Source organism: Carcharodon carcharias, chromosome 15 (assembly GCF_017639515.1).
Source record: "Carcharodon carcharias isolate sCarCar2 chromosome 15, sCarCar2.pri, whole genome shotgun sequence".
NCBI lineage: Eukaryota > Metazoa > Chordata > Chondrichthyes > Lamniformes > Lamnidae > Carcharodon > Carcharodon carcharias.
In genome coordinates this window covers 64,257,295-64,284,105 of record NC_054481.1, presented here as the reverse complement: position 1 = coordinate 64,284,105, position 26,811 = coordinate 64,257,295, and the positions used below count along the sequence as shown (strand labels likewise).

At 40.5% G+C, this 26,811-nt stretch overlaps 2 protein-coding genes across 7 annotated transcripts in view; one reads left to right on the top strand and one right to left on the bottom strand.

Moving 5' to 3' along the window:
* The window catches only part of unkl (unk like zinc finger), a 154,415-nt gene extending 128,424 nt beyond the window's left edge, over positions 1-25,991 (top strand). For 4 of the 5 annotated variants that reach the window (XM_041205957.1, XM_041205956.1, XM_041205959.1 and 1 more), the window contains 3 exons: positions 13,668-13,870; positions 15,913-16,170; positions 18,400-25,991. In XM_041205957.1, the coding sequence (XP_041061891.1) occupies positions 13,668-13,870; positions 15,913-16,170; positions 18,400-18,555 (617 nt within the window). In that variant the 3' untranslated portion in view covers positions 18,556-25,991. The remainder of the gene's footprint in view (positions 1-13,667; positions 13,871-15,912; positions 16,171-18,399) is intronic. The other variant, XM_041205958.1, reaches the window with a different exon arrangement.
* The window catches only part of gnptg (N-acetylglucosamine-1-phosphate transferase subunit gamma), a 25,629-nt gene continuing 13,282 nt past the window's right edge, over positions 14,465-26,811 (bottom strand). For both annotated transcript variants that reach the window (XM_041205969.1, XM_041205971.1), the window contains one exon: positions 14,465-15,827. In XM_041205969.1, coding sequence (XP_041061903.1) covers positions 15,817-15,827 — 11 coding nt within the window. In that variant the 3' untranslated portion in view covers positions 14,465-15,816. The remainder of the gene's footprint in view (positions 15,828-26,811) is intronic.

Here is a 26,811-nt window from a genome sequence, read left to right as displayed (position 1 = left end):
GTTTTCACTTGACCCTTTTTTTTTTGTTTTATATTTGGTTGAGTGCTTATTTATGCTTCCTTTGCTATGATTTGTATAAATTTAGTTGACTAAAGAAATTTAAAATCAATTAGCTAAAAAAGAAATCTGAAAATTTAGTCTCAGTAATGGTGAACATGAAATTACTAGATTTTCATAAAAAGGAATCTGGCTCATTAATGTCCTTTAGGGAAGGAAACCTACTATCCTACCCTGTCTGGCCAAATATGACTGCAGACCCACAACAATATGCTTGACTCTTAACTACCCTCTGCAGTTGATCCAGCAAGCCACTTGGATGCATCAAACCATTGTAGAAAATGACAGGAATTAAACCAATTGAACCACCTGGCATTGTCCTGGGCGTGGGACCTGACAATGGTACAGCCAGCCCAATCAATCCTGCAAGGTTCTTCTCATGAGATATTTGAAAGAACAATATAATTAGTTGCGCTCCACTCCTTTAGAATTAACCTATTTTCCTTTTGAAAGTCATTACTGAATTTCCTTCTGCCACATTTTCAGGATCATAACAACTCTGAGCATAAGGAAATTTCTCCTCCTTGCAGCTCTGGTTCTTTTACCAATTGCTTTAAATCTGTGTCCTCTGCACACCAACCCTTCAGTCATTGGGAACAGTTTTGCTGTACTTGCTTGAACAAAGCCTTCAGGACTTTGAACATCAATATTAAGTGTCCCCTTAACCTTTATTGTTCTAAGAAGAACAATCCCAGCTTATCCAGTCTTGCTACTTTAAAGTTTCAGATCCCTGGTATCATTACAGTAAATCTCCTGTGCACCTTCTTTAATTTCTTGGCATCCTTGCCAAAGTATGATGCTCAGAATTGAAAACATAGGAGATTCATGGCTCCGAAGGAGGCTATTTGTCTATGCTGGCTGGAAAGAGCCATTCAGCTTAATCCCACTTACCAGCTTTTGGTCTGTGGCCCTAAAGTTAATGGCACGTCAAGTGCATTTCACAGTATTTTTCAAATATAATGAGGTTTTCTGCCACTCTGTTCAGGCATTGAGTTCCAGACTCCCACTACCCTCAACTCCCATCTAAACCTTCAACCAGTTACTTTAAATTTCTGGCCCCTGGTCATTGACCTCTCTGTTAAGAGAAATAGATCATTCCTATCCACTCCACCTGGGCTGCTCAATATTATATACATCTCAATTAAATCTTCCTCAGCCTTTTCTATTCCAACAAAAACAACCTCAGTCTTATCCAATCTTTGCTCATAGCTAAAATTCTCCATTCCTGGCAACGTCCTTGTAAATATCTGATCATATTCCTTGCAGTAATGTGGTGACCAGCACTGTGTGCAGTACTTTAGTTGTGACCTAAGTAGTGTTTTTATACAATCCTGGCATAACCTCCCTGCTCTTACATTTTGTGTCTAGGAAAATAAAGGAAAGTATCCTCATTGCCGCCTTAACCACCTTATCTACCTGCCTTGCTACATTTAGAGATTTATTGTCTCGCCCCTTGTCTTATTTGCCCTCCCCAAGTGCACTGCCTAATACTTTTTTTTATTCATTCACGGGCTGTGGGCTTCACTGGCTGGGCCAGCATTTATTTCCCAACCCTAGTTGCTTTGGTGGTGAGCTGCCTTCTTGAACCGCTGCAGTCCATGTGATGTAGGTATATCCACAGTGCTGTTAGGAAGGGAGTTCCAGGATTTTGACCCAGCGACAGTGAAGGAATGACGATATATTTCCAAAGTCAGGACGGTGAGTGACTTGGAGGGGAACCTCCAGGTGGTGGTGTTCCATCTATCTGCCACCCTTGTCCTTCTAGGTGGTAGTGGTCATGGGTTTGGAAGGTGCTGTCTAAGGAGCCTTGGTGAATTCCTGCAGTGCATCTTGTCGATGGTATACTCTGCTGCTACTGTGCATCGGTGGTGGAGTGAGTGAATGTTTGTGGATGTGGTGCCAATCAAGCAGACTGCTTTATCCTGGACGGTGTCCAGCTTCTTCAGTGTTGTAGGAGCTGCATTCATCCAGGCAAGTGGAGAGTATTCTATCACACTCCGGACTGGTGCCTTGTGGATGGTAGACAGGCTTTGGGGAGTCAACGAACATCCCTGCTTCTGACCTTATGATGGAAGGAAGGTCATTGATGAAGCAGCTGAAGATAGTTGGGCCTAGGACACTACCCTAAGGAATCCCTGCAGTGATATCCTGGAGCTGAAATAATTAACCTCCAATAACCAAAACCACCTTCCTTTGTGCTAGGCATGACTCCAACCAGCAGAGAGCTTTTCCCCTGATTCCCATTGACTGCAGTTTTGCTCGAGCTCCTTGGTGCTACACTTGGTCAGATGCTGCCTCGATGTCAAGGGCAGTCACTCTCACCTCACCTCGGGAGTTCAGCTCTTTTGTCCATGTTTGACCCAGGGCTGGAATGAGGTCAGGAGTTGAATGGCCTTGGCAGAACCCAAACTGGGCATCAGTAAGCAGGTTATTGCTAAGCAAGTGCTGCTTGATAGCACAGTTGATAACCTGTCCCATTACTTCACTGATGATGGAGAGTAGACTGATGGGGTGGTAATTGATTGGGCTGGATTTGTCCTGTTTTTTGTGTACATGACATACCTGGACAATGTTCCACATAGCTGGATAGATGCCAGTGTTGTAGCTGCACTGGAACAGCTTGGCTAGTGGCGCGGCAAGCTCTGGAGCACAAGTCTTCAGTACCATTGCTGGAATATTGTCAGGGCCCATAGCCTTTGCAGTGCCTAGTGCGCTCAGCTGTTTCTTGATATCAGTTGGAGTGAATCAAATTGGCTGAAGACTGGCATCTGTGATGCTGGGGACCTCTGGAGGAGGCCAAGATGGATCATTCACTCGGCACTTCTGGCTGAAGATTGTTGCGAATGCAAATTTTTGCACTGCTGTTCTGGGCTCCATTAAGGATGGGAATATTTGTGGAGCTGCCTCCTCCTCCAGTAAGTTGTTTAATTGCTCATCATCATTCACGGCTGGATGTGGCAGGACTTCAGAGCTTCTGTTGGTTGTGGGATCGCTTAAGCTGTTATCACTTGCTGCTTATGCTGTTTGGCACGCAAGAAGTCCTGCGTTATAGTTTCACCAGGTTGACAGCTCATTTTTAGATATGCCTGGTGCTGCTTCTGGCATGCCCTCCTTCACCCTTTATTGAACCATGGTTGATCCCCTGACTTAATAGTAATGGTAGATTGGGGGATATGCTGGGATATGTGTTTGAGTACAATTCTGCTGCTGCTGATGGCCCACAGCGCCCAGTCTCGAGTTACTAATTCTGTTCAAAATCTATCCCATTTAGCACGGTGATAGTGCCACACAACACAATGGAGACTTCATCTCCACAATGACTGTGTGGCGGTCACTCCTACTGATACTGTCATGGACAGATGCATCTGCAGCAGGTAGGTTGGTGAGGATGAGGTCAAGTATGTTTTTCCCTCACCACCTGCCACAAACCCAGTCTGCCAGCCCGGTCAGTAGTGGTGCTACCGAGCCACTCACTGAAGTTGGAGTGCATAACTAGTCTGTGAGACAGCTCTCCCAATTTTGGCACTTGTAGGGTCGACAGGGCTGCGATTGCCATTGTTGGTTTCAATGTCCACTCATTCCTTTTTTGTGACTTTGTTACAAAGTAACAACTGAGGGCATTTCAGAGTCAACTACATTGCTGTGGAGTCACAAGTAGGCCAGACCAGTAAGACTGGCAGATGAACCAAGTGGGTTTTACAACATTGACAATGGTTTCATGGTCATTATTAATTCCAGATTTTTGTTGAATTCAAATTCCATCATCTGCCATGGCGGGATTCGAACCTGGAGTCCCCAGAGCATTGCCCTGGTCTCTGGATTACCAGTCCAGCGACAATACCACCATACCATTGCCTCTCCCTTCTCCTGTTCGCATTCCATTTGCCAGTCCTCTGCTGACCTGAAGCATCCATTTGATTTTGTTCTGTGAACTACAGCCGCTTTCCTCACTGGCCAATTTTTGAATCATCTGCAAACTTCTTAACCATGTCTCCTACATTTAAGACTAAATCACTAAAGTGTGTATATGTATTGTTATATTTAATATATACACCACGCAAAGGGACTTGTGGAACCCTACTGGAAACAGCCTTCCAGTCACAAAAACACCTATCAACTATTAGTTTTTGCTTCCTGTCGTTGAGCCACTTTTAGATCCAACTTGATTCTTTTCCTTGGATCCCTTGGGCTTGTAATTTTCAGACCAGTCTGCCAAGTGCGACCTTGTCAAAAGCCTTGCTCAGTTCTACATAGAATACATCAAACATGCTACCTTCATCGACCCTCCCTGTTACATTCTCAAAAGAAAAATCATTCAAGTTAGTCAAGTAATGGTTTTCTCTTAAATCCATGCTGACTGCCCTTGATTGAGCCGTTCTGTTTTAAATGACAATTTATACTGTGCCTTGGAAGTTTTACCAATAATTTGCCTACCACCAAGTTTCGGCTGACTAGTCTATAATTATTCAGTATTTGCCTTTCTTTTTAAATAATGATACAATGTTAGCAGCCCTCCACCAGGATTGGAAAATGATGTCTGACACCTTCACTATTTCCTCCTCTTCTTCTCATAGCAGCTTGCGATACATTTTATCTGAGCCTGGAGCCTCTACACACAGGTTCCATTTAGACATTTTTGGGTTTTCTTTGATCTTATTTGCCAATATTTTTTCATGCCCTGTCTTTTCTTTCCTAGCTTTCTTTATAATGTCACCCCTGCACCTTCTATTCTCCTCTTGGCTTTCTGCAGTATTGAGCTCTCGATATCTGACACAAGCTTCCCTTTTCAGCTTTATTCTACCCTTTATGCTGCTTGACATCCAAGGGGTTCTAGGTTTAGGAGTTCCATCCTTTTTCTTTGCAGGAACATGATCTTTGCGCTTCCTGATATATAATGATAACATAGACTTTGGTGTACGGGGCACAGGAAAGAAAATCCTCTCTATCTCTGTATGAATGCCTCCCACGGTCTGATACTGATTTACCTTCAAATAACTCTTTCCAGTCCACTTCTGTCAAATCCCATCTCAGCTTAGCAAAAATGTCTTTGCCCCATTAAATTTTTTTTACTTTATATTGTTTTACCTTTATCTTTTTCCATAGCCATCCCAAATTTATTAAAACTACCACTAAAATGTTCTCCCCTTCCACCTGCTCAGTTTAGTCCCCTCAAATTAAGTCCAGAACTACCCATTTTGTTGGGCTTGCTATGTACTGACTAAAAAAGTTCTTCTGAATGCATTTTAAGAATTCTGCACCCTCTGCACCTTTTTGCACTGATTCTATCCCAGTTAATATTGAGGTAGTTGAAATACCCCACTATTGCTGCCCTAATGTTTCTGCACTTCTCAGCATTTGCCTCCATATTTGATCTTTAATCTCCCTCTGATTATTTGGGGAGTCTGTAGTATGTTCCTAGCAATGTGATTGCTCCCTTGTTCCCCAGTTTAATCAGTATGATTTCATTTGATGATGCTTCTACCATATCTTCCCACCTTATGGCTGTAATTATTTCTTTAACCAATAATGCAACACCCCTCCTTTCAAATGCCCTCTCTCTATGCTGTCTGAAAGCCCTGAAACCAGGAATGTCGAACTGCCTTTTATGCCATTCTTTGATGAATAACTACTTCCAAATGCCTATCTGTGCCCACAACTTATCTTCCTTATTTGCTTGACTCCTTGCATTGAAGTATATACTATTAAGCACTGAGCAATTCATTTGTCCACTTTCTAATCTTTTTTTCCTCTGTCTTCTCAGTTACTAGTTTTCTGCATTCCATTTCCAGCTTCACTTCTGTCCCTTGCAAATCTACATTCAGGTTCCCATTTCTCACCAAGTTAGTTTAAACCCTCCACAACAGCACAAGCAAATGTCCCTGCCATGATATTGATCCCAGTTCTGTTGAGGTGCAATCTGCCTGACTTGTACAGGTCCCACTAGCCAGAATCAAACCCAATGCCCCAGGAATCTAAAGCAATGCCTCCTGAACCATCTCTTCAGCTAGGCATTCATCTGCAGCATCCTCTCTCTTACTCAATAGCACAGGAGTGGGCAAACTTTTCAGCTAGAAGGCCACATCTGGACATTATATTGACAGGCGGCAATAAATGCTCAATAAATGAAAAATAATAATAGAGATAAATGATGATACAAGTAAGTGTTAAAACCTTTATTATGATAATTACACCATCATAACGATGCATTACATGCAATAATGAAACCAAACCTATCCTCTTTTACACATCATCTTGGCTTAATGTGAACAGTGCAGTTGGTCATCGATTGGTGATAGCAAAGGAAGAGGCCATTCAGCCTGTCCTGCCTGTGCTGGCTCTCTGAAGGAGCAGTTCACCTAGTGCTACTCTCCTGCCTTCTCCCCATAGTCCTGCACATTCTTCCTTTTCAGATAATTCAATTCCTTCTTGATTGCCTCAAATGAACTTGCCTGCAGCAGATCCTCAGGTCACGTATTCCAGATCCTAACCACTCACTGTGTGAAAAGACTTTTCCTCATGTCGCCACTGTTTCCTTTGCTAATTACCTTCTGTACCCTCTGATTCTCGATCCTTGCACCAGTGGGAACAGTTTCTCCCTGTCTACTCTGTCTAGATGCCTCATGATTTTGAATACCTCTTATCAAATCTCATCTCAACCTTCTCTTCTGCAAAGAAAACAGTCTCAACTTCTCCAATCTATCCATGTAACTAAAGTTTCTCATCCCCAGAACCATTCTCGTGAATCTTTTCTGCACCCTGTCTTATGCTTTCACATCCTTCCTAAAGTGTGTTACCTAGAACTGGACGCGATACTCCAATTGTTCTGTAAAAGTTTAACATAACTTCCTTGCTTTTGTACTCTATGCCCGTATTGATAAAGCCTAGGATGCTGTATAATTTATGAACTGTGCTCTCAACTTGTCCTGCAGCCTTCAGCTAAGGCCGAACTCATGTCTTATACAAGTTCAACATAACCTCCTTGCTCTTGTACACTATGCCCCTTTTAATAACCTTCAATGACTTATGCACGTATATATCCAGGTCCCTCTGCTCCTTCACCCCATTTTAGAATTGTACCCTTTTGTTTTATATTGTCTGCCTCTTCTTCCTAGCAAAATGAATCACTTCACACTTCTCTGCATTAAATTTCATCTGCCACTTGTCTGCCCATTCTACCAACCTGCCTATGTCCTTTTGAAGTTCTACACTATCTTCGTCATTGTTCACGATACTCCTGAGTCTTTTTTAAAATGCACAAGTTTTGAAATTATGCCCTGTGCTCCAAAGTCTAGCTTATTATTATATATCAGGAAGATCAGGAATCATAAGAACTTAAGTATGAGCAGGAATAGACAATTTGGCCCCTCAAGCCTGCTCCACCATTCTACAAGATCATGGCCGATCTGATGGTGACCTTAATTCTACTTTCCCGCCAGCCCTCCATAACCCTTGATTCCCTTGTCAGTCAACTCAGTTTAATCTGTTTAACTCAGCCTTGAATATATTCAGTGACCCAGCCTTCACTGCTCATTGGGGAGACAGTTCCAAACACTAACAACCCACTGAGAGAAGAAATTCCTCCTCATCTCTGTCTTAAATGGGAGACCCTTTATTTTTAAACTGTGGCCCCTTGTTCTAGGGAAACTCTAGCCACAAGAAGAAACATCCTTTCAGCATCTCACTTGTCAGGTCCCCTCGGAATCTTATATGTTTCAATAAGATCACCTTTCTTTCTTCTAAACTACAACAAGTATAAACCCAGCCTGCTCAACCTTTCCTCATAAGTCAAATCCCTCTCTGAACTGCTTCCAATGCAAGTATGTCCCTCCTTAAGTAAGGTGATAAAAAAACTATGCACAGTACTCCAGGTATAGTCTCACCAATGCTGTTGTAGCAATTCTTCCCTACTTTTATACTACTTCTTCCTTTCAAGGAAAGATTAACATTCCCTTTGCCTTCCTTGTTACTTGCGTTTCATGCTGACTTTTTGTAATTCATGTACATGGGCCCAGTTCCCTCTGTCCTGCAACATTCTTTCTCAGAATCACAGAAGTGGAGGAGGCCATTTGGCCCAACAAGTCTGCACCAGCTCTCCAAATTAGCAGTTCACTTGCCATTCTCCTGCCTTCTCCCTATAACCCTTAAATTCTTCCTCTTCAGATAACCATCTAATTCCATTTTGAATGCTTCAGTTGAACCTGCCTTCAACACACTCCAAGCAGTGCATTCTAGACCTTGACCACTTGCTGCGTGAAATTTTCTTTCTCATATTGCTTTTGCCTCTTTTGCCAATTATCTTAAATCCCTCGAGTTCTCAATCTTTTCATGAGTGTTCCTCCCTATCTACTCTGACCAAACTCCTCTAATGCCTTTACATCCTTCTTAAAATGTGGTGCCCAGAATTGGATGCAATACTGCAGCTGACCCCAAACTCGTGTGTTATACAAGTTCAACATAACCTCCTTGCTCTTGTACACTATGCCCCAATTATAAAGCCTCTTCATTGAAATAATAATTTGCTTTTCTATTCGCCCTACACAGTGGACAACCACACATTTTCCCACATTATACTCCATCTGCCTAATTTTTACCAACTCTGTTACCTATCTACATCCCTTTGCAGATTTGGTATCCTACTTACAAAGATAGGTAGGAAATCAAGTCGTATTGTCAGCAAATTTGGCTACAGTACATCCATCCCCAGGGTCCTAATACTGATCTCTGAGGAACTCCACTATAACCTTCCTCCAGTCCGAAAAACAACCATTAACCATTACTCTGTTTCCTATCACTCAGCCAATTTTGTATCTTTGTTGCTACTGTCCTTTTTATTCCATGTGCTCTAACTTTGCTCACAAGCCTGTCGTGCAGCACTTTATCAAATGCCTTTTGGGAGCCCATGTACACCACGTCAACAGCATTACCCTCATCAACCGTCCCTGCTACCTCATCAAAAAACTCAAGCGGTTAGTTTAACATGATTTACCCTTAACAAATCCATGCTGACTTTCCTTAATTAATCCAAATTTGTATGTGACTTTAATTTTGCCCAGAATGATCGTTTCTGGAAGCTTCCCCACTACTGAGGTTAAACTGGCCTCTGGTTGCTGGGCTTACCTTTACACCTTTATTTCGAACAAGGTTGTTACATTCGCAATTCGCCATTTCTCTGGCACCACCCCGGAGTCCGTGGAAGATCGGAATATTATGGCCTGTGCCTACAATTTCCACTCCCACTCCCTTCAGCAGTCTTGGATGCATCTCATCTGATCCTTGTGCATTATCAATTTTAAGTACAGACAGCTTATCCAGTACCACCACTGTATCAATTTTAAATCCTTCTAGTCATTACTTAGCTCTTCTTTCACCGTGGCCTGGGTAGCAGGTTGGTAAAGACAGATGCAAAATATTTATTTGATATCTATGCCATGCCCCTGCCTCTGTGCGTAAATCCCTTTTTTTTTTTGTTCCTCATCAGCTCCATTCTTCCTTTTACCACCCTTTTACTATTTATATACCGATAGAAGACTTTTGGTTTCCCTTTTATGTTAGCTGGCAGTCTCTTATATTTTCTCTCTTTTGATTGTCTTATTTGCTTTTTTAATTTCCCAGCTGACCCTCCTATATTCAGCCTGGTTCTTAGTTATGTTATCTATCTGGCATCTGCCATAAGCATGCTTTTTCTTCTTCATCTTAATCTCCACCTCTTTTGTCATCTAGGAACCTCTGGATTTGTTTGCCCTACCTTTCCCCTTTGTGGGAATTTACCTTGACTGCCTGAACTGTATCTTCTTGGAAGGCATCCCTATTGTTCAGTTATAGTTTTGCCTGCCAACTGATTCCAATTTATCTGGGTCAGATCAATTCTTATGCCACCGAAGTTGGCTTTACCCCAGCTAAGTATTAGAGTCGTAGCACAGAGAAAGGCTGTTCGGCTCATTGAGTCTGCACTGGTCAAACAAGTACCTAACTATTCTAATCCCATTTTCCAGCACTAGGCCCATAAACTTTTATGCCATGGCATCGCAAGTGCACATCCAAATACTTCTTAAATATTATGAGAGTTTCTGCTTCTACCACCCTTTCAGGCAGTGAGTTCCAGATTCCCACCACCCTCTGGGTGAAAAAATTCTTCCTCACATCCCCTCTAAACCTCCTGCCCCTTACCTTAAAACTATACCCCCTGGTTATTGATCCCTCCACCAAGGGGAAAGGTTATATCCTGACTACCCTATCTACGCCCCTCATAATTTTACACACCTCAATCATGTCCCCCCTCAATCTCCTCTGCTCCGGGGAAAATAATCTCAGTCTATCCAATCTCTCCTCATAACTAAAACTCTCCAGCCCAGGCAACATCCTGGTAAATCTCTGCACTCTCTGGTGCAATCACATCCATCCTATAATGCGGATTCCAGAACTGCATGCAATACTCTAGCTGTGGCCTAACCAGCGTTTTATACAGTTCCAGCATAACCTCCCTGCTCTTATATTCTGTGCCTTGGCTAATAAAGGCAAGCATCCCACATGCCTTCTTAACCACCTTATCTACCTGTCCCGCTACCTTCAGAGATTGGTGGACATGCATACCAATGCCCATCTGATCCTTGGTACTTCCCAGGGTCCTACCGTTCATCGTGTATTCCCATGCTATGTTTGTCCTGCCTAAGCGCATCACCTCATACTTATCCGGATTAAATTCCATTTGCCACTGATCAGCCCGCCTTTTTCTCCTGTAAACTAAGGCTAGCCTCATTATTTACCACCCTGCCAATTTTTGTGTCATCTGTGAACTTACTGATCAACCCTCCTACATTCAAGTCTGAATCGTTTATATATACCACAAAGAGCAAGGGACCCAACACTGATCCCTGTGGAACTCCACTGGACACAGGCATCCAGTCATAAAAACACCCCTCGACCATCACCCTTTGTTTCCTGCCACTCAACCAATTCTGGGTCCAGTTTGCCAAATTGCCTTGGATCCCATGGGCTCTTACCTTCGTTATCAGTCTCCAATGTGGAATCTTATCAAAAGCCTTGCTGAAGTCCAAGTGGACTATGTCAAATGCATTGCTCTCATCTACACACCCGGTCACCTCTTCGAAAAATTCAATCAAATTGGTCAGACATGACCTCCCCTTAACAAAACCATGCTGACTGTCCTTGATTAATCTCTGCCTCTCCAAGTGTAGATTAATTCTGTCCCTCAGAATTGCTTCCAATAGTTTCCCCACCACTGAGGTTAGACTGACTGGCCTGTAGTTCCCTGGCTTATCCCTTCCTCCCTTCTTGAATAATGGTACCACACTGGCTGTCTTCCAGCCCTCTGGCACCTCTCCTGTGGCCAGAGAGATATTGAAAATTATTGCCAGCACCCCTGCTGTCTCCTCCCTTGCCTCACTCAACAGCTGGGGTACATTTCATCCGGGCCTGGAGATTTACCTACTTTTAAGCCTGCCAGACCATTTAGAACCTCCTCCCTTTCTATGCTAATTTCTTTAACTTTATCACAGTCCTTCTGCCTGATTTCCATACCCATGTTGTTCCCTCTCACTTGTGAACACCGACACAAAGTATTCATTTAGATCCCTACCTATGTCTTCCAGCTCCACACACACTATGGCCCTTAATGGGCCCTACTCTTTCCCTAGATATCCTTTTACTCTTAATGTACTTGTAAAATAACTTTGGATTTTCCTTTATTTTACCTGCCAATGTTTTTTCATGCCCCCTTTTTGCTCTCCTAATTTCCTTTTTAAGTTTCCCCCCTACACATTCTATACTCTTCTCAGGCTTCTGCTGTTTTGAGCCCTCAGTATCTGCCATAAGCCTCCCTTTTTTTCTTTATCCAATCCTGTATATCCCTCGACATCCTGGATTTGTTGGTCCCACCCTTTGTCTTTACTGGAATATGTTGGCCTTGTACTCTCCCTATTTCCTTCTTGAACGAGTCCCACTGCTCTGACGCAGATTTACCTAAAAGTAGCTGTTTCCAGTCCACTCTGGCCAAATCATATCTGATCTTATTAAAATCGGCCTTCCCCCAATTTAGAACTCTGATTTGTGGCCCATCCTTGTCCTTTTCCATAACAACCTTGAATCTAATGGAGTTGAGATCACCATCTGCAAAATGCTGTCCCGCTGATAGCTCTATCACTTGCCTGGCTTCATTCCCTAAAATTAAGTCCAAGACCGCCCCCTCTCTTGTAGGACCTTCTACGTACTGACTTAAAAAGTTTTCCTGGATGCATTTTAAGAATTCTGCTCCCCCTCAACCTATCACTATGACTAACCCAGTTAATGTTGGGTTCTTACTCTAGATTATTCCTTGCCCTCTTTCATAGCCAACCTAAGCCTTAAGTTACAATGATCACTGTTCCCTAAATGTTCTGTGACTGACACTTTATGCTCTTGGCCCACCTCATTCCTAAGAATCAGGTCTAGCAGTGCCTTCTTTCTCATTGGACTGGAAACATACTGTGACTACAAAAAAAAATTCTCCTGAACACACACTGGGAACTGTTACCCCTCTCTTCCCTTGACACGACACTACACTACTACTATTGCAGTCTATATTCGGATATATAATCTCTTCCATTATAACTACTTTATAATTCTTGCACCTCTCTGTAACTTCCTTTCAAATTTGTTCGTCTGCATCTTCCCCACTAGTTGGTGGCCTATAGACTACATGGATCAATGTAATTGCACCTTTTTTGTTCCTTAGCTCTAACCAAATTGATTCTGTCCTGACCCCTCTGGTACATCCTATCTCTCTCCAGCACTGCAATGTTCTCCTTAATCAGTACAGCCACCCCCTCCCCCTTTCCAATCTTTCCTAAACATTTAGTATCCAGGAATATTTAATATCCCATTCTGCTCTTCTTTGAGCCAGGTCACCATTACAGTCACAACGTCATATTTCCACATGGCTATCTGCACCTGCAACTCACCGATCTTTTTTACCGCTTTCATGTACATGCACAATAAACCTCATTTAGACTTTTTTACTTTTCCCCCCTTACTCTGAACCCACCTAATAACTACTTCCAATTCTAGTAATATCTGTCTTTCCCAGTATTCTGTGCACCATAGTATTTTACTCTAGTACTGCCTCCTTGTTTCCACAACCCTGCCAAGTTAGTTTAAACCCTCCCCAAGTACATTAGGTCTGTTTAGGTGCAACCCGTCCTGCCTGTACAGGTTCCATTTACCCCAGAGCTGGTCCTAATGTCTCAGGAGTCTAAAACCCTCTCTCCTGCACCATCTTTTTAGCCATGCATACATCTGCTTTATCCTCCTATTTCTATATTCAGTTGCTGTGAAACAGAATAAAAAGAGAAAAACCTGTGAAAACATGAGTAAGAAAACAGGACAAACAAAACATAGTGCCTAGAATGGGTAGAAGTGAGAGAAAGAATTTAGATAAACTTAATATTGAGGCAAAGTAGAGTCAGGAATTCTAGAATCTGTGGCTGCCACTGATTTGCTTTAGGAGCCAGATTTCATATGATGATGGGGCACTAATATGAGAAGTTGTATGTCATTTTGATGCTCATCTTCCTTGTTTAATCACACACTGCTGTAATCGGTTTTCCTCCAATTAGGTTTGAATGGTGTTACTGGAAGCATCTGGGATCATTTTGTTAGTGGGAATTTCTCTCCTAGTCCATCTCCAGTATTCAGCAGTAGTGCCACAACCACCACTGCTGGCTCCAGTAGTAGTGAGCTTGCTAGAGTGCGAAGAGAACTTGAGGAGGCTAAGCGGAAGATCAAACAGTGGGAAGACTCATGGCAGCAAGTGAAGCAGGTAGGTGTGAAAGAGCTTTAAAAACTTCAGCTATTTGTTTCTTTCTCTCCCTCCTTCCCACCCCTTCCCTCAACCTCACAGGATTGTGGACATATGAAATAGATTACTGGAAAAAATTGTAGATTGTGGGTCAATTGATGCTTTTGCGAAAAAATTGGACCAGCAGGTTGAGGTTAGAGACTTGCCGATAGGTCAGTTTGACTCTAATGGGAGTTGGTAAGAGATCCTGGGTGGAGTGGGTTAGCCCATAATTAAAGTAGCCATACGTAGGCTTTGTAAGGATTGAGTTTGATGGAAAGAGTGACCTCTTCTCTTTTTCAGTTTCGTTAAGATGCTGATTGTCAGTTGATTTAGGATGTGTATTGGTCTTATTACATCACACCAATTGCTTATGACACACTACCATTCCGTATCCACTGTAAAAAAAAAAGGCAAGAGAAGGACCATAGGCTAAACAAAAAAACATTCCACTAACATTACAGTCACAAAAGAAACTGACTTCATTTGTGTAGGGACTTGGACTCTATACTAAACCCCAGAATAAGAAAATTCTTGTTAAGGAATAATCTTATTGGCAAAAAGGACAATCAATAATTTAGAATGCATACAAGGTTTATTGAATAACGAAGATCAGTACTTAACAATTCACTGGTCAAGGCATGGCACAATACACAAGTTCAACACGTGTCGGCCTGTCTTCCCATGGATCCCAGGACTTCTAGGGTCTTCTCCTCTTGGTTCCTTGAACCTGGTCTCTTGACTCAGGATGTCCTTTGAGATTTCAACTGAGTCAACTTAAATCTAACATACATACAAACCCCTTTATTGCTTTAAGATTTTTATTCTCATGTCCAAGTCCACTTTAATTGCTGGATCTGCACATTTCATAGAGGCTTGCTGACTGCTTCTCTCTCTCTCAAGCTACGCACTTTATAGCTGCTGCTGAGTGTTTTTCTCTCTCTCTCTCACTCTCAAGCTGAAAGCAGCTTCCTAACAAAACTATTCACTTTCTTTTACCTTTAGCCCTAATGCTGGACTCTAATCCTGATCTCTATACTGGATTCTTACAGCAATCCTTAACCTGTGACAATTATGTTAGTCACTTCTGGGTTCTTGTGGCAGCCCCCAACCCATGACAATTAGCCATTGACTGGTAATATTTCATGCAAGTGCTAACTTCCTAGCAAGCACTCTACAACTAACTCCTAACTTTCCATCTGGACAAATGCCCCCAGCAAGTGTCCTCTAACAAAAGCTACATGCTGGCATATACAAAGACCCTAGTGATGCTCCCCTACATTTATACCCCATTTGCAGGCAGCTTTTGCAATATTCAGCCCAAGTCCGGGCACCTGTGTCAACACAGTTAATAACTTCTAACTAAACATTTGCAGTTCTTGACCAATGGGAAGAGTGCTTCTGGCTTCCCAACAACAAACTAACCTTAACTTGTACCTTTTATACTGGGGGCCCTGGTATGCCTAGCCCTTGAACCATCCTTCTAGGCAATCAGCCAACACTGCAGTCTTAGCTTCTACTCACTGCTAATGCTAGATTCACTGGAGCCCAAATGTGCCCTTGCTATAACTCCATATGTTCTTTCTGAAAGTTGCAGTACAGTATTTTGGCACTTAATGAAATGCCACCTTAAAGACTTCTTAACAACATTCCAATGGTACATACAAATTAAAGCTTTTCATCACTAGCTTATGTACAGTACAATTTGATAACTTAAGCCTTGTTATACAGATGTGTCAACAAGATAAAGTTTAACGTCTGGTTTTTAAACTACTCCAAGTATCTCATTGAGATCCTTGTCTTGTAATTGCTTTGCATTAGCCAATATTCTTACTTACACAATGTTTCGTATCCCAAGGTTGATTGTAACAGTACTGTGTGTTGGGTCGTGGATGCAGCTTTCTCAATGATGATTTTGTTGTATGTGGTCAGTTTACTTCTGAGAATAAATTAATTAACATCCATCAGAACTGTGTGCTTCTGTTTCTTCCTGTGCATATTTACAATGCTGTTTCTGTTTCCAGGCATGTGATGCATGGCAGAAGGAAGCTCAAGAGGCCAAAGAAAGGGCAAAAGTGGCTGATGCTGACCGGCAAGTAGTATTACAACAGAAAGAAGAAGTGGATAAACAGCTTAAAAAGCTGCAGGAGGACTTTGATGCTTTATACCGATCTCCAAACTTTCCCCTTCTGAGAAACTATGGAGATATAGACAAGCTTCCACTACCAAAGCTTCATTCTATACAAAGTCAATTGCGTGCAGATTTGGACCTTGTGGATGGGGTGAGTTGGAACTTGGGTTTAGCACATTGGAAATAGAGAGAGAGAATTTTTAAAAACATAACCATTGTCCCCATCACCACAAGCCACTCCATTTAAAAGCTATGTTGCATTCTTCAGCTCTGTGTGAATACACAGCCTACTGTACAAAAGGCTCTATACATACCAGGAAGGTCAGAACAACATTGGGCTGATGAGTGGCAATTAACATTTGTGCCACACAAATGCAATGACCATATCCAATAAGAGAGAATCTAATAATCTCCCTGTGACATTCAACATCATTACCATCGCTGCATCCTGCACTACCAACATCCTGAGGGTTATCAATGGCCGGCAACTTAACTGGACCAGCCACATAAATACTTTGGCTGCAAGAGCAGATCAGAGGCTGGGAATTCTGTAGCGAGTAACTCACCAAAAACTCCCCAAAACCTTATCACCATTTATAAGCCCCAAGTCAAGAGCGTGATGGATACCCTCCACTTGCCTAGATGACTGCAGAACAAAAACCACACAAGAAGCTTGACACAATCCAAAACAAAGCAGTTCACTTGTTTGGCACCCTATCCCCACCATAAACATTCACTCCCTCCATTGCTGATGCACAGTGGCAGCAGTGTGTACCATCTACAAGGTGTGCGGCAGCAACTTGCCAAAGCTGCTTTGATTGCATTTTCCAACCCTGCGACCTGTACCACCCAGATGGCAGAGGGCAGCAGAAGGATGGGAACAACACCACCTGCAAGTTCCCCTCCAAATTACTCACCATCCTGACTAGGAACTATATCGCCATTCTTTCATTGTCGTTGGGTCAAAACTCTGGAACTCCCTTTGGGCAATAATTGCTGACCTTGCCAGCAACGCTTACATCCCAAGAACAAATAAAGAGAAAAACCCTACTTTCATTGCTAGTCTGTATTGAATTGGTTGATCTCTGCAAAGGGCACTACAATTCATCATTTCATCCCTGAGGTAGAGCAGCCTGTGGTTTCCACTCTTAACTGTTATCTATTCAGTGGAAAGTGTGTGGGTGTGTACCTGCTGGTTGTAATGTCATCCATGATTGAATAGCACATTAGCACTTGCTGTCTTGGCATGCACTTGAAAAACAGCCTCAGCAGTCAAGTACAAAATGATGGCTGGTGCCAATAGAACTTCATCACAGTAAGACTCAGTGCCCTTATGGGAGGTGGGAAACTTGTGTGGATGCAATCTGTTGAAGTACAAAAAAAAGGACTCATCTGCTACAGTAATATGTCATAGAAACCACTTGTGTTATTTAACTAGACCTTCAGGCTTGCAATATTCTCCTTGAAGGCGGGGGAATGGGGTTAAAAAAGTATTGCCTGAATTTTCCATGGGACATTGCAACCCTGATATCATCCTGAGCCTGCTCATATTGTCAGGGCACTCATCAGTGCAGCATTCCAGGAGGCAGCTTCCCAATTATCTGCCTGCAACCTATCAAGGACAGCAGGCAGCCTTCCAACGCTGCAGGGTCAATCAGAGGGCCTCCTATGACATCAGGTTGTCAGCCCCACTAGGAAATGTGGACACCCATAAGGCAGTCAAGCAAGTGCAAGGGCACCTCCACATGAAGGTGTCCTTGGTTGTCTGTATAGAAGTGATCAATTAAAGAGGCCTGAAGCCAGCTGGGACGTCAGGGTGGAGAGGAGCACCATACAGTTCTATTCACGGCAGGGTTGCGTCCTTTCACCCTGCAGTTCTGACATTGGGGAATGGAGCCTCTTGTTTCTGATGACCATCTGGCCCGTCACTGGGAGGCCACCTCAAGTGAGCTGGTGGCCTCCACACACGGCACAGGGCCACTCCAGTGGTAGGAATATAGCAACATCATTGCAAAATGGCCTCTAAGTAGAATCTTACTGGACAAATTGGCTAATTACCCCTGTGGAGTAGGTAGCCAGTTCCCAGTCCTTTCTGGGAAAGTCTACCACAGGCAGGAATGCATCAGAAATCTGGCCTGACATCTTCTGGACTGCAGGGGGCTGTGAAAATTTAGCCCTGAGAATCTGTAATTGAATAGACTATTCATTGAAGGTATCAATGGTAGTATGCACGTACTAAACAAAAACTTTGTCATAAATTATAAAGTTCATCTGACAAGTTTTTAAAAATTATATTCGGTCACAAAATGTTGGGAATTTTATAAACTTGCCAAAGAAATCACTACTTGCAGATCACATCTTATGTTTCCATTCAAAACAGGTAATTTATCAGCTCCAGTCGAAGAAATGCATTGTATGCCAGGAGCGGGACCGTTCTATATTACTTCAGCCTTGCCAGCATTATGTCCTCTGTGAGCACTGTGCACCTAACAAAATTGAATGTCCCTATTGCAAAACGAAAGTAATGAATTGGTGATGAATATATTCTAGGTACATGGGACTAGCCTTTTGAAGAACGACTACACTATCCTAACAATTTGAAGCTGTAGTGCCCCCCTCATGTCGGAAATATTTTAAATTACGCAGTGAGTATATCCTACCCTACAAAATATGGCATTTGTGTCTGTATTTCTTTACTGAATTATTTTTTAATACGTATAAGCTCTTCTTTCCCCTGGGAAAACTTGTAACACACATCCTGGTAAACCAGTCAATCAGTGACTAACTCAGTCCATTCTTGAGCACGTTAGCCATACATTTTGCTTTAGTCTGATTGATGTGCTTCACAATGTTGCTGCGTTTTCATCATTTTTGCCGATGCCCTGTGTTTACAACTGGTGCCGAATGCATTCAGAAATAAAATTGAAGTAACTTCAAGGCACTTCAGATACAGAATCATAGTGTAGGATCGACTTGCTGTGTATTTCCAATGAATATTGCATGCAGAGCACTGCAGCTTTAGCATTTTTATGTTCTAGTATTTTACATATAAAATTAAAAAGAAAAAAAATACTAGGTTATGTGAAGAGGTTTAATTTCCTGTAACGCACTTTGTTAACCTGGGTTTTTTTTTGTTTAGAGGTTATAATAAATTGCTTTCAAGCTGCTTTGTAGTTTTTTTTCCAGAACATGTGATAATATAAAGCTTTGTATGTGTACTGTGAAACCTGTTAATAGATATTTGGTATTCAGATTCTTACTGTTAAATCATAGTACAGTGAATATTGTTAGATTTCCTATTCTAATTAAGTACTATTATAAATATTAGTATTGTGCAACTTGCTAGGATTTTTACATTTTTCAATTTATAAATTAAGTGCAAACTTTTAATGCTTAAAACCAGCAGCAATTTCATAATGGCACATAATGCTATTCTTAGCAAACAAGCAGTCTGAACAGAAGTTTGCTATTTTATATAATAAAATGAACCAGTCTTTTTGTTTTTTGTTTCTTCTCTGAAACAAGCTGCATTGACCAGCATGTGGTTGGAGATTTTTGTAGCTAGTATCATGAAAGTTTTAATTAATTGTTTTTTTTTTCTTCAGTTGGTGCAACTCCTAGCCTTGTAAGCATTTTAAATGACAATGTCTAATTTCTGGCCACTGTTACCAAGTGCCTTCTGCCTTGCCTAAACCTAAATTGCAATGACAACTTCTGTCAGGCAAAGGTACTTTGACATGAAATCTTTGCACTGATTATATATATATATATATATATATATACACATATATATTTAAATATATAATTAATGCAAATTCATAGACCAGCTTTCTCTAACTGTAAAGAAGTTAGGTGCATAAAATTCAGGATGAACTCGTATTGAACATAGATGTTGAAATTGCCACCGTTTCTTGTTCTGACTTATTTAGAGTATACTTAGCACCAGAGGGCATAACCTGTGCTCTCTTTTACATACACTGCTCACTTGACTGAACAGCATAATATGTACAGGTTATAATTAAGAATGAAAAATTGACCTATTACTGTGTTCATTGAAATGATTTGTCTTCACTTCTTGTCATTCTGTATCAGAAGTCCATTATTATTTCCATCAAAGTGTGGAATTGTATGGGAAGTGTGGTTAATGTGGGGATATACCAGATGTTCAAAGAAACTAGTTTATTTTTAAAAACACATAAAAGACTGGTTCACGTGGAGTTGCGAACTGTTTTTGGAGTGAATTAAATAGGAGTTTATGGTGAGCCCTGACCATTGCAAAGTCCATGTGCAAATGAGGAAGATCTCTGGTCCTAGCTGGATACAAATAGCATTTGAAGTGTTACATTAGAAATGCCCAGTTCAACATAGAAATCAATCCTTATTTTCATGAACAATGCAGCCACAACAAACCTTACTATTATAACTTGCACCAGCCCAACTTGCCCCGTTAGAAGAAACTGAAAATAATGCAAGAACAGAACTGAATTTTTAAATCATGTAAATAGCAACATTTAATCAGAATATGTTAGATTTGAAATTTTCAATGAGCCCATAAAATATAATTTGATATTTTTTTAGATAAATCTTTCAAGTGTCCAAACACCATTGGTATATTAGTTGTTGGATTAATGTGGCCAATTCAAAACCCAAAGCTTGGTATTCAGTTTTTAAAAAATATATAGTGGCCATATGGGCCAATGCTTAGTTAAATTGCTTAGAAGAATTTTATAATTTTTTTTTATTCCATTGAAATTTGTCAGTTAATGGTAAGCCTATTACATATTAATGCTTGTGCACTATTTTAGATGTATTTTAAATGCTTTTTTCAAACTTTTAATGTCTTAAATTTATGGGCACCTAATAACGGTTGGGGCCATGGTTGTGTGAAAGTCTAATACTTATGACTCTCTAGTATAATGGAGTTAACTTAATGTAACTTAAGGACCAACTTCACAGTGAATGAAGCATACTGCCATTGTCCAGTGCTGTAAGGAAACGTTTGCATTACTTAAACTGAGGAATTTGCACTTGAGTTCATTATGGATACAGAGACTGCACTTTCATCAAGGCAAAGGATTGGCACTTTGGGTACAAAATTCCTAGCATTGGGATGTAAATCTCTATTTGCACATCAACTTCAATGTCCCATCAAGTGCAAAATGCCTCAGTGGATAAACACACTCTTACTGCATGGTCTGCATTTACAGCTCCCCTGGCTTCTTTGTGAGGCAGAGAGATATTAACTGTTGCTGAGATGCATACACAAAAAAAAAGCATTCTGCACTTTGCTGAAGAGTTATAATGGACTTCTGAACCACATGTAGTCTTTGCCAAAGAACTTTTCTGTATAGCAATTTATTATTATCTGTAGTTTTAACAAGACATGTAAATACTAAACGGTAGCTAGTTATAGGCAGAATTACTGAAACAGTGACCAAAATTAGAAATTTTAATTCTGTATTGTGTTCTCAGTAAGGGAAAAGAAATTCCACTTTTTTGTATAAAGATGAAGCTTATTACATGAAATGCTCTTTGATCACAGACTGCTAATATTTCTTTGAGAAGAATGTGGAATGTATGAAGTTCTACTTATAAAGTACATTGTATTGGGAAAACAGCAACATTACATAAAAGCAGTCCAGAATTCAAGGTTTACTTACATCTGTTCAAGATTATTGTGAAGTAAAATTTTGCTTGGTATTCTGTTTTTTAAAAAAAATATAGTGGCCATATGCATCAATGCTTAGTTAAATTGCTTATAAGAATTTTGTAGGTTTTTTGTTTTATTGAAATTTGTCACGTTAATGGTAAGCCTATTACATATTAATGCTTGTGCACTACTGTTGGCATTCAAGAGGAACTGTGTAACAAAACTAGCTCGTTCGTTACTGCATGAACTGTACTCTGCCACATTCATCATAGAAAAACTTTGGTTTTAAAAAAACAAAACACCATTTTATCTTCACAGTTGTGGACTGGGATGTGGCACTATTGAATGATGTGCAGAACTAAATGTACATTTGATAAGTTAAGTCACAGCCCACCACCCTTTTCACAAACCTGGCAACCCAGCCAGGCAATAATAATTGGAAGGCATTCTCCCAATACAAACTGAATGGCAGGAGAAATGAGAGCTAATGTAAATCAGAGTTAAGAATTCAAGTCACTTTAGGGCAAAATTATCAAAATCTAGTCAACTCTCAATTATAGAGGGGGAATTTGCAACCCCTTTTTCCAAATATTGCTCCTTTAGCTCCCAACACCAAAGTCTTGTAAATATTTTGCTGAACCGAGAATGTCAGTTGGCAATCTTGTTGCTCTCTTCCCCCTCCCACTTGAACACTGTGGGTCATTATTTTAAAAGACCATAAGCTCATACACGACATCCCTGATCAGTATCCAAGTTAGTTTATTTAAAATCTTTAGGTGCCAGATCTTTAATTCTGAAAGTAATCCATTTTTGTTCATCTGTGCTTCAAAGTAATGCAGACAACCTAAGCTAGCAAATAAAATGGCTATATTGCTGTTAATATTCTGCATGAATCTTCCTGGTGAGATAACTGATGCCAACTGGAGATGTTGTCTGAGCCATAAGCCTTAATCATCCTACCTGAATCCAATATATTTCTTTTCCTTAAAGGTGTGATTAAACCAACGTTGGCATTCACTGCAGCAATAAACTTAGGGTGTAAACAGTCAGATCACTCAGTCGACTCCCCAAGCACTGGGAGAGAACTCCAGGAAATCCCTGCCACTGGAGTTTTGGAATACAAATTGTAGATTTCTTACCACATTGCAAACATAGTCAATCCTCCCATTGAGCTCAAACCTGCTCTGTTCATCGAACAGTGTAGACGCACCCAAAATCAACAAACAAGTATTCATTTCTCATTCTGTCACTCACACACTTATAATTTGTGATAAAACTTTGGAGCAGATAGCCACAATTAAAGGAACAGAATTCACCACAAATAAAACATTGTGCAAGTGGAGACCAAGTCCAAATGGATGTTTTCTCAATTTGTGCAGTTCCAGCATTTATGTGCTTTTCCTTATTTTTACAGAAACAAAAGTAAATTAGAACAGGATCTGGCACCTCCTTTGGCGATTTTTTTTTAAATGGCTGTACAAGCCATTGAATCATCTGGGACTGTGAAAGCCTACACCTTGAGCTAATGCCTCACAATGTCCCACAGGAACACTGCACTTCTGACTGCCCCACTGCTTGGCACCATTTTAACTTCTGTGTAAGTGAGAATTCAACAACCCACCCCAAAATACTTTTTAAAAATGCAATTCCAGAGCACTTAAACAGAAATATGCAGTGGACAATCTTGGAATAATAAAAATATCCCAAAATAATTAACCACAACTTGTGCAGCTGCTTCCTTCCTAAGTAACAGTAAACCAGCGTTCAAATTTTTTTCTTTGTTTCTCCCACTTGTCAGGTTTCTTTGGTGTATTGTTACTGCAAAGTAAATTTATTTATGTATTAAACGTAGTTTTTCTTAACTGCATGCTCCCTATGGTTATCATGAATGGTGCCAAACCAGTAGGAAAGTGTAAATAGTCAGCAGAGCATTTAGAAAGCAACTTGCAAGTGCCAAAACTGCCTTAAAAATCATTCAAAACTATTAGATGCCAAATACTTCCCCCAATAAATCATTTCACAGAAAAATGAATAGCAGTCCAACAATATTACAAAAATATTTCCAAGGGAGACACCTGAAGATCAATGGACGTCCTTTATAACGAACAGGCTAAAATAGAATTTTAGAACCAATCATTCAGAATCAGGAAGGTGGTGCGGTTACATGCAGTGTGGTAACGAGTGAATTGCTGAAATTCCCATAGTGAGTAGCTTGTCATTTTCTGTACAACAGGTTGAAATTAATCTCTCCCAGGTGTGTGAAGTTACTGGAGGTGTGTTTATATACAAACTATTTCCCCTGTGTGACAGTAAAGTATTAGGTGTCTGATTCCAGAGCGGAGCAGAATTCTGCACCAGGTAGAGGTACTTCAGAAAATGTCTCCATCACCACCTGGCTCTTGTTAAAAAAAAATCAATGGACATTTACAGATGCTTTAATGAAATCTCTACTGTTGGTGATTTACCAGATGACATTTCCACTAGCAAGCTGATTGATTTTTCACAATTAATGGACCTGCAAGACAAAAGGACATAGCTAACCTTTCCAGTTTATACTGAATGCCATAGCCCCTTCTTTTGACTCCACAGATATTTTTCTTTCCCATGTACCTGGTCCATTGTTGTGCTCCTCTTTGGTGGGTAATTACACAAGCGTGGTGCAGTTCAATATCATTCTGTTATGCTGGAAAATTCATTGTCTATCTTCAGTATGCCCTAATAGTCCACAGCAGAGATACTGCACTTCGATGTATGAATAAACCTGAACTCTTGCTGAGTGATGGTTTATTATTGACCAGTGAGTGTGCTTCAAGGCACATTTACTGTAATACATTAGCTAATGTTTCACTACAGACTTGCTACTCTGTTCAATAAAGTATTACATTTCTGTGGCTGTTGCAATACCAAACTACTTCCTGCAGGGATTACAGGGCAAACTTAAATTGTTATAACTGATCGAGTTTATAAACTTAAGTAATGGTGAAGCTAAGCATTTTATGTGCAAGAAATTAAGAACTTCTGGCAGTGTGCTTTCCATTCCAACACTGATGCTCTATTGGGCAACACAAGCCTGGACAATTAACTTTTAAGGTTGTGAACCAACAGTAAATTATTGAAGAGTTTAGCTTTGTATTTATCTTATCTCAGTGTTTCTTACTTTTTACTGCTGGGATTCAGCATGTAGCAGTGCATCATTGTCAAAAGGTGGATGTGGTGTGATGGATGATGATTGAGAGACTGAGTCTGAGAATAAACTTGAGCAAAGCACTGAAATAAACAATCCTTCTAAGGGAAAAGTATAGAATAAAATTATTTTAGACTTAAGATCTTAAAATCACTTTTTGAAAAATAATTTCTTAATGGGGATGGTTTCTATGTGAACACACTTTCAGATTCTTTATATGCAAGTTCCTCAGCCTGGGAAGAGCAATGAAACAGGAGGAAAAACTCTTTTCTCAGGGTATAAGGAACAATCTGTAATGAGAGTTTGTAAAGCATTCTGTGGAAGCCAAGCTGCATTTATATATGTTTATCTAGGAAGCTCACTGAATGGGGATAGTTTTAAGACTGGGCAACAGTACTGATAGGCTGTTGGAAGAATCCAGTAACCAGGTAGTTGTGCTAGTTTCTGTGCACATCACCAGTTCAAATACAACAAAAACTTAATAAGCCCCTGCCTATTTTACTCTATTCATAATCATGTATGTCTCTTACAGCATTGTTTTATCACAGGTCATAATAAGTTCACTAATTGCAAATTTCATTGCACGGGTAGCGTACAGCCAAACCAGTGAAAAGTTGCTTCAGATCTATAACCAAGTACTTCATCCACTTTGTACTCCTGGGAATTTTGACATTCAAGAAAATCATGGGAGGTGCAAGAATTCAGTGACATTACTGGCAAAAAAATGTATTACAATAGTAACATATCCCTGACTCTGTGATTTATGTATTGACGTGGAATAGCTCATATCTTAACTAGTGTTTAAATATTACTGAAATATTGTCTTGATATATTAATTTTTGTGTGGTCAAAGCAAGACCTTAATTGAATATTATGGGAATTTTTTCATTTTTGTGTATTAATTTATGGAAGCCTGTTGTATGCGGTCTAGGTGAGTGTACACAAACAGAATGGCGATCTGAATGGAATGTTCTTTTAGAAGGTATTTATAAATGCATAATCATTTTACTCTAGTTCATTGTTTAAATTGTTAACACTTAAGATTTTTACACTATAGCATTTATGCAGTGGTTTACAGAATTCATGGAATTATTTTTATTATCAATATGGGAATTAAAATAATTTTTGATCCTCAAAACACACATTATATTAATTGCCTTTTTTTCTCCCCGAGTTTCCTTCCTTTTAAAACTGAAGCTTGATGTCACTTCATCACAACTTTCTGATTCACTTGTCTTCTCTACCATTTCTTGCACTGCATTTTGGGGGTTTGCCTAGCTGCCCTAGTTTTAATGCAGTGCTAATTGTTAAATCTGAAAATTCAGGGGATTGGATAGTTGAGTGTTTACGACAGTCTTCTCCTCTCCATGACCCAAATCAAACTCAAAAATGGCCCATAACTTAGCACATTAATGGTTTCATTTAATCTGGCTTGACTGGAATGAAAAGTTGAACCTGCTGTAGTTAAAGGTTCCTTTTCTAAATTTGAGACACTAGCATAAAAAGTAAGTTATGGTCAAGCTTGCAACTTCTTCCCTCATGCCAAGCTCCTGATCTAGGTTGGGCTGCAGGTATAAAGAATTAAGTTGTATTTACATTAAATATTATCACTGCCTCAGCGTATCAATAACATTTTTTTTTTTTGTTTAGCATGTTCTCACAAAGAGATGACCGAATATATCATCTGTTCTGGTGTTAGCTAAGTGACACTTGGAGAACTTTCATAAATGGTGCCATTGGGATTTTTCGTGAACTGGCAGATGGGATTGAGTCATCTGAAAGTTACTCTTGCACCCACCACCTTCAGTTGGGTTGTAGTTAGGCTTGACTGCACCCACAAGGGAGCAACAGTGCTCTACTGCCAACTGACTTAAGATAATTGAAATTTCATAATGATGCAACATAGGAGGAGGCTTTTGGTGCCTATGGCTGCTCCTTGAAAGAGCTGTCTAGTTGGT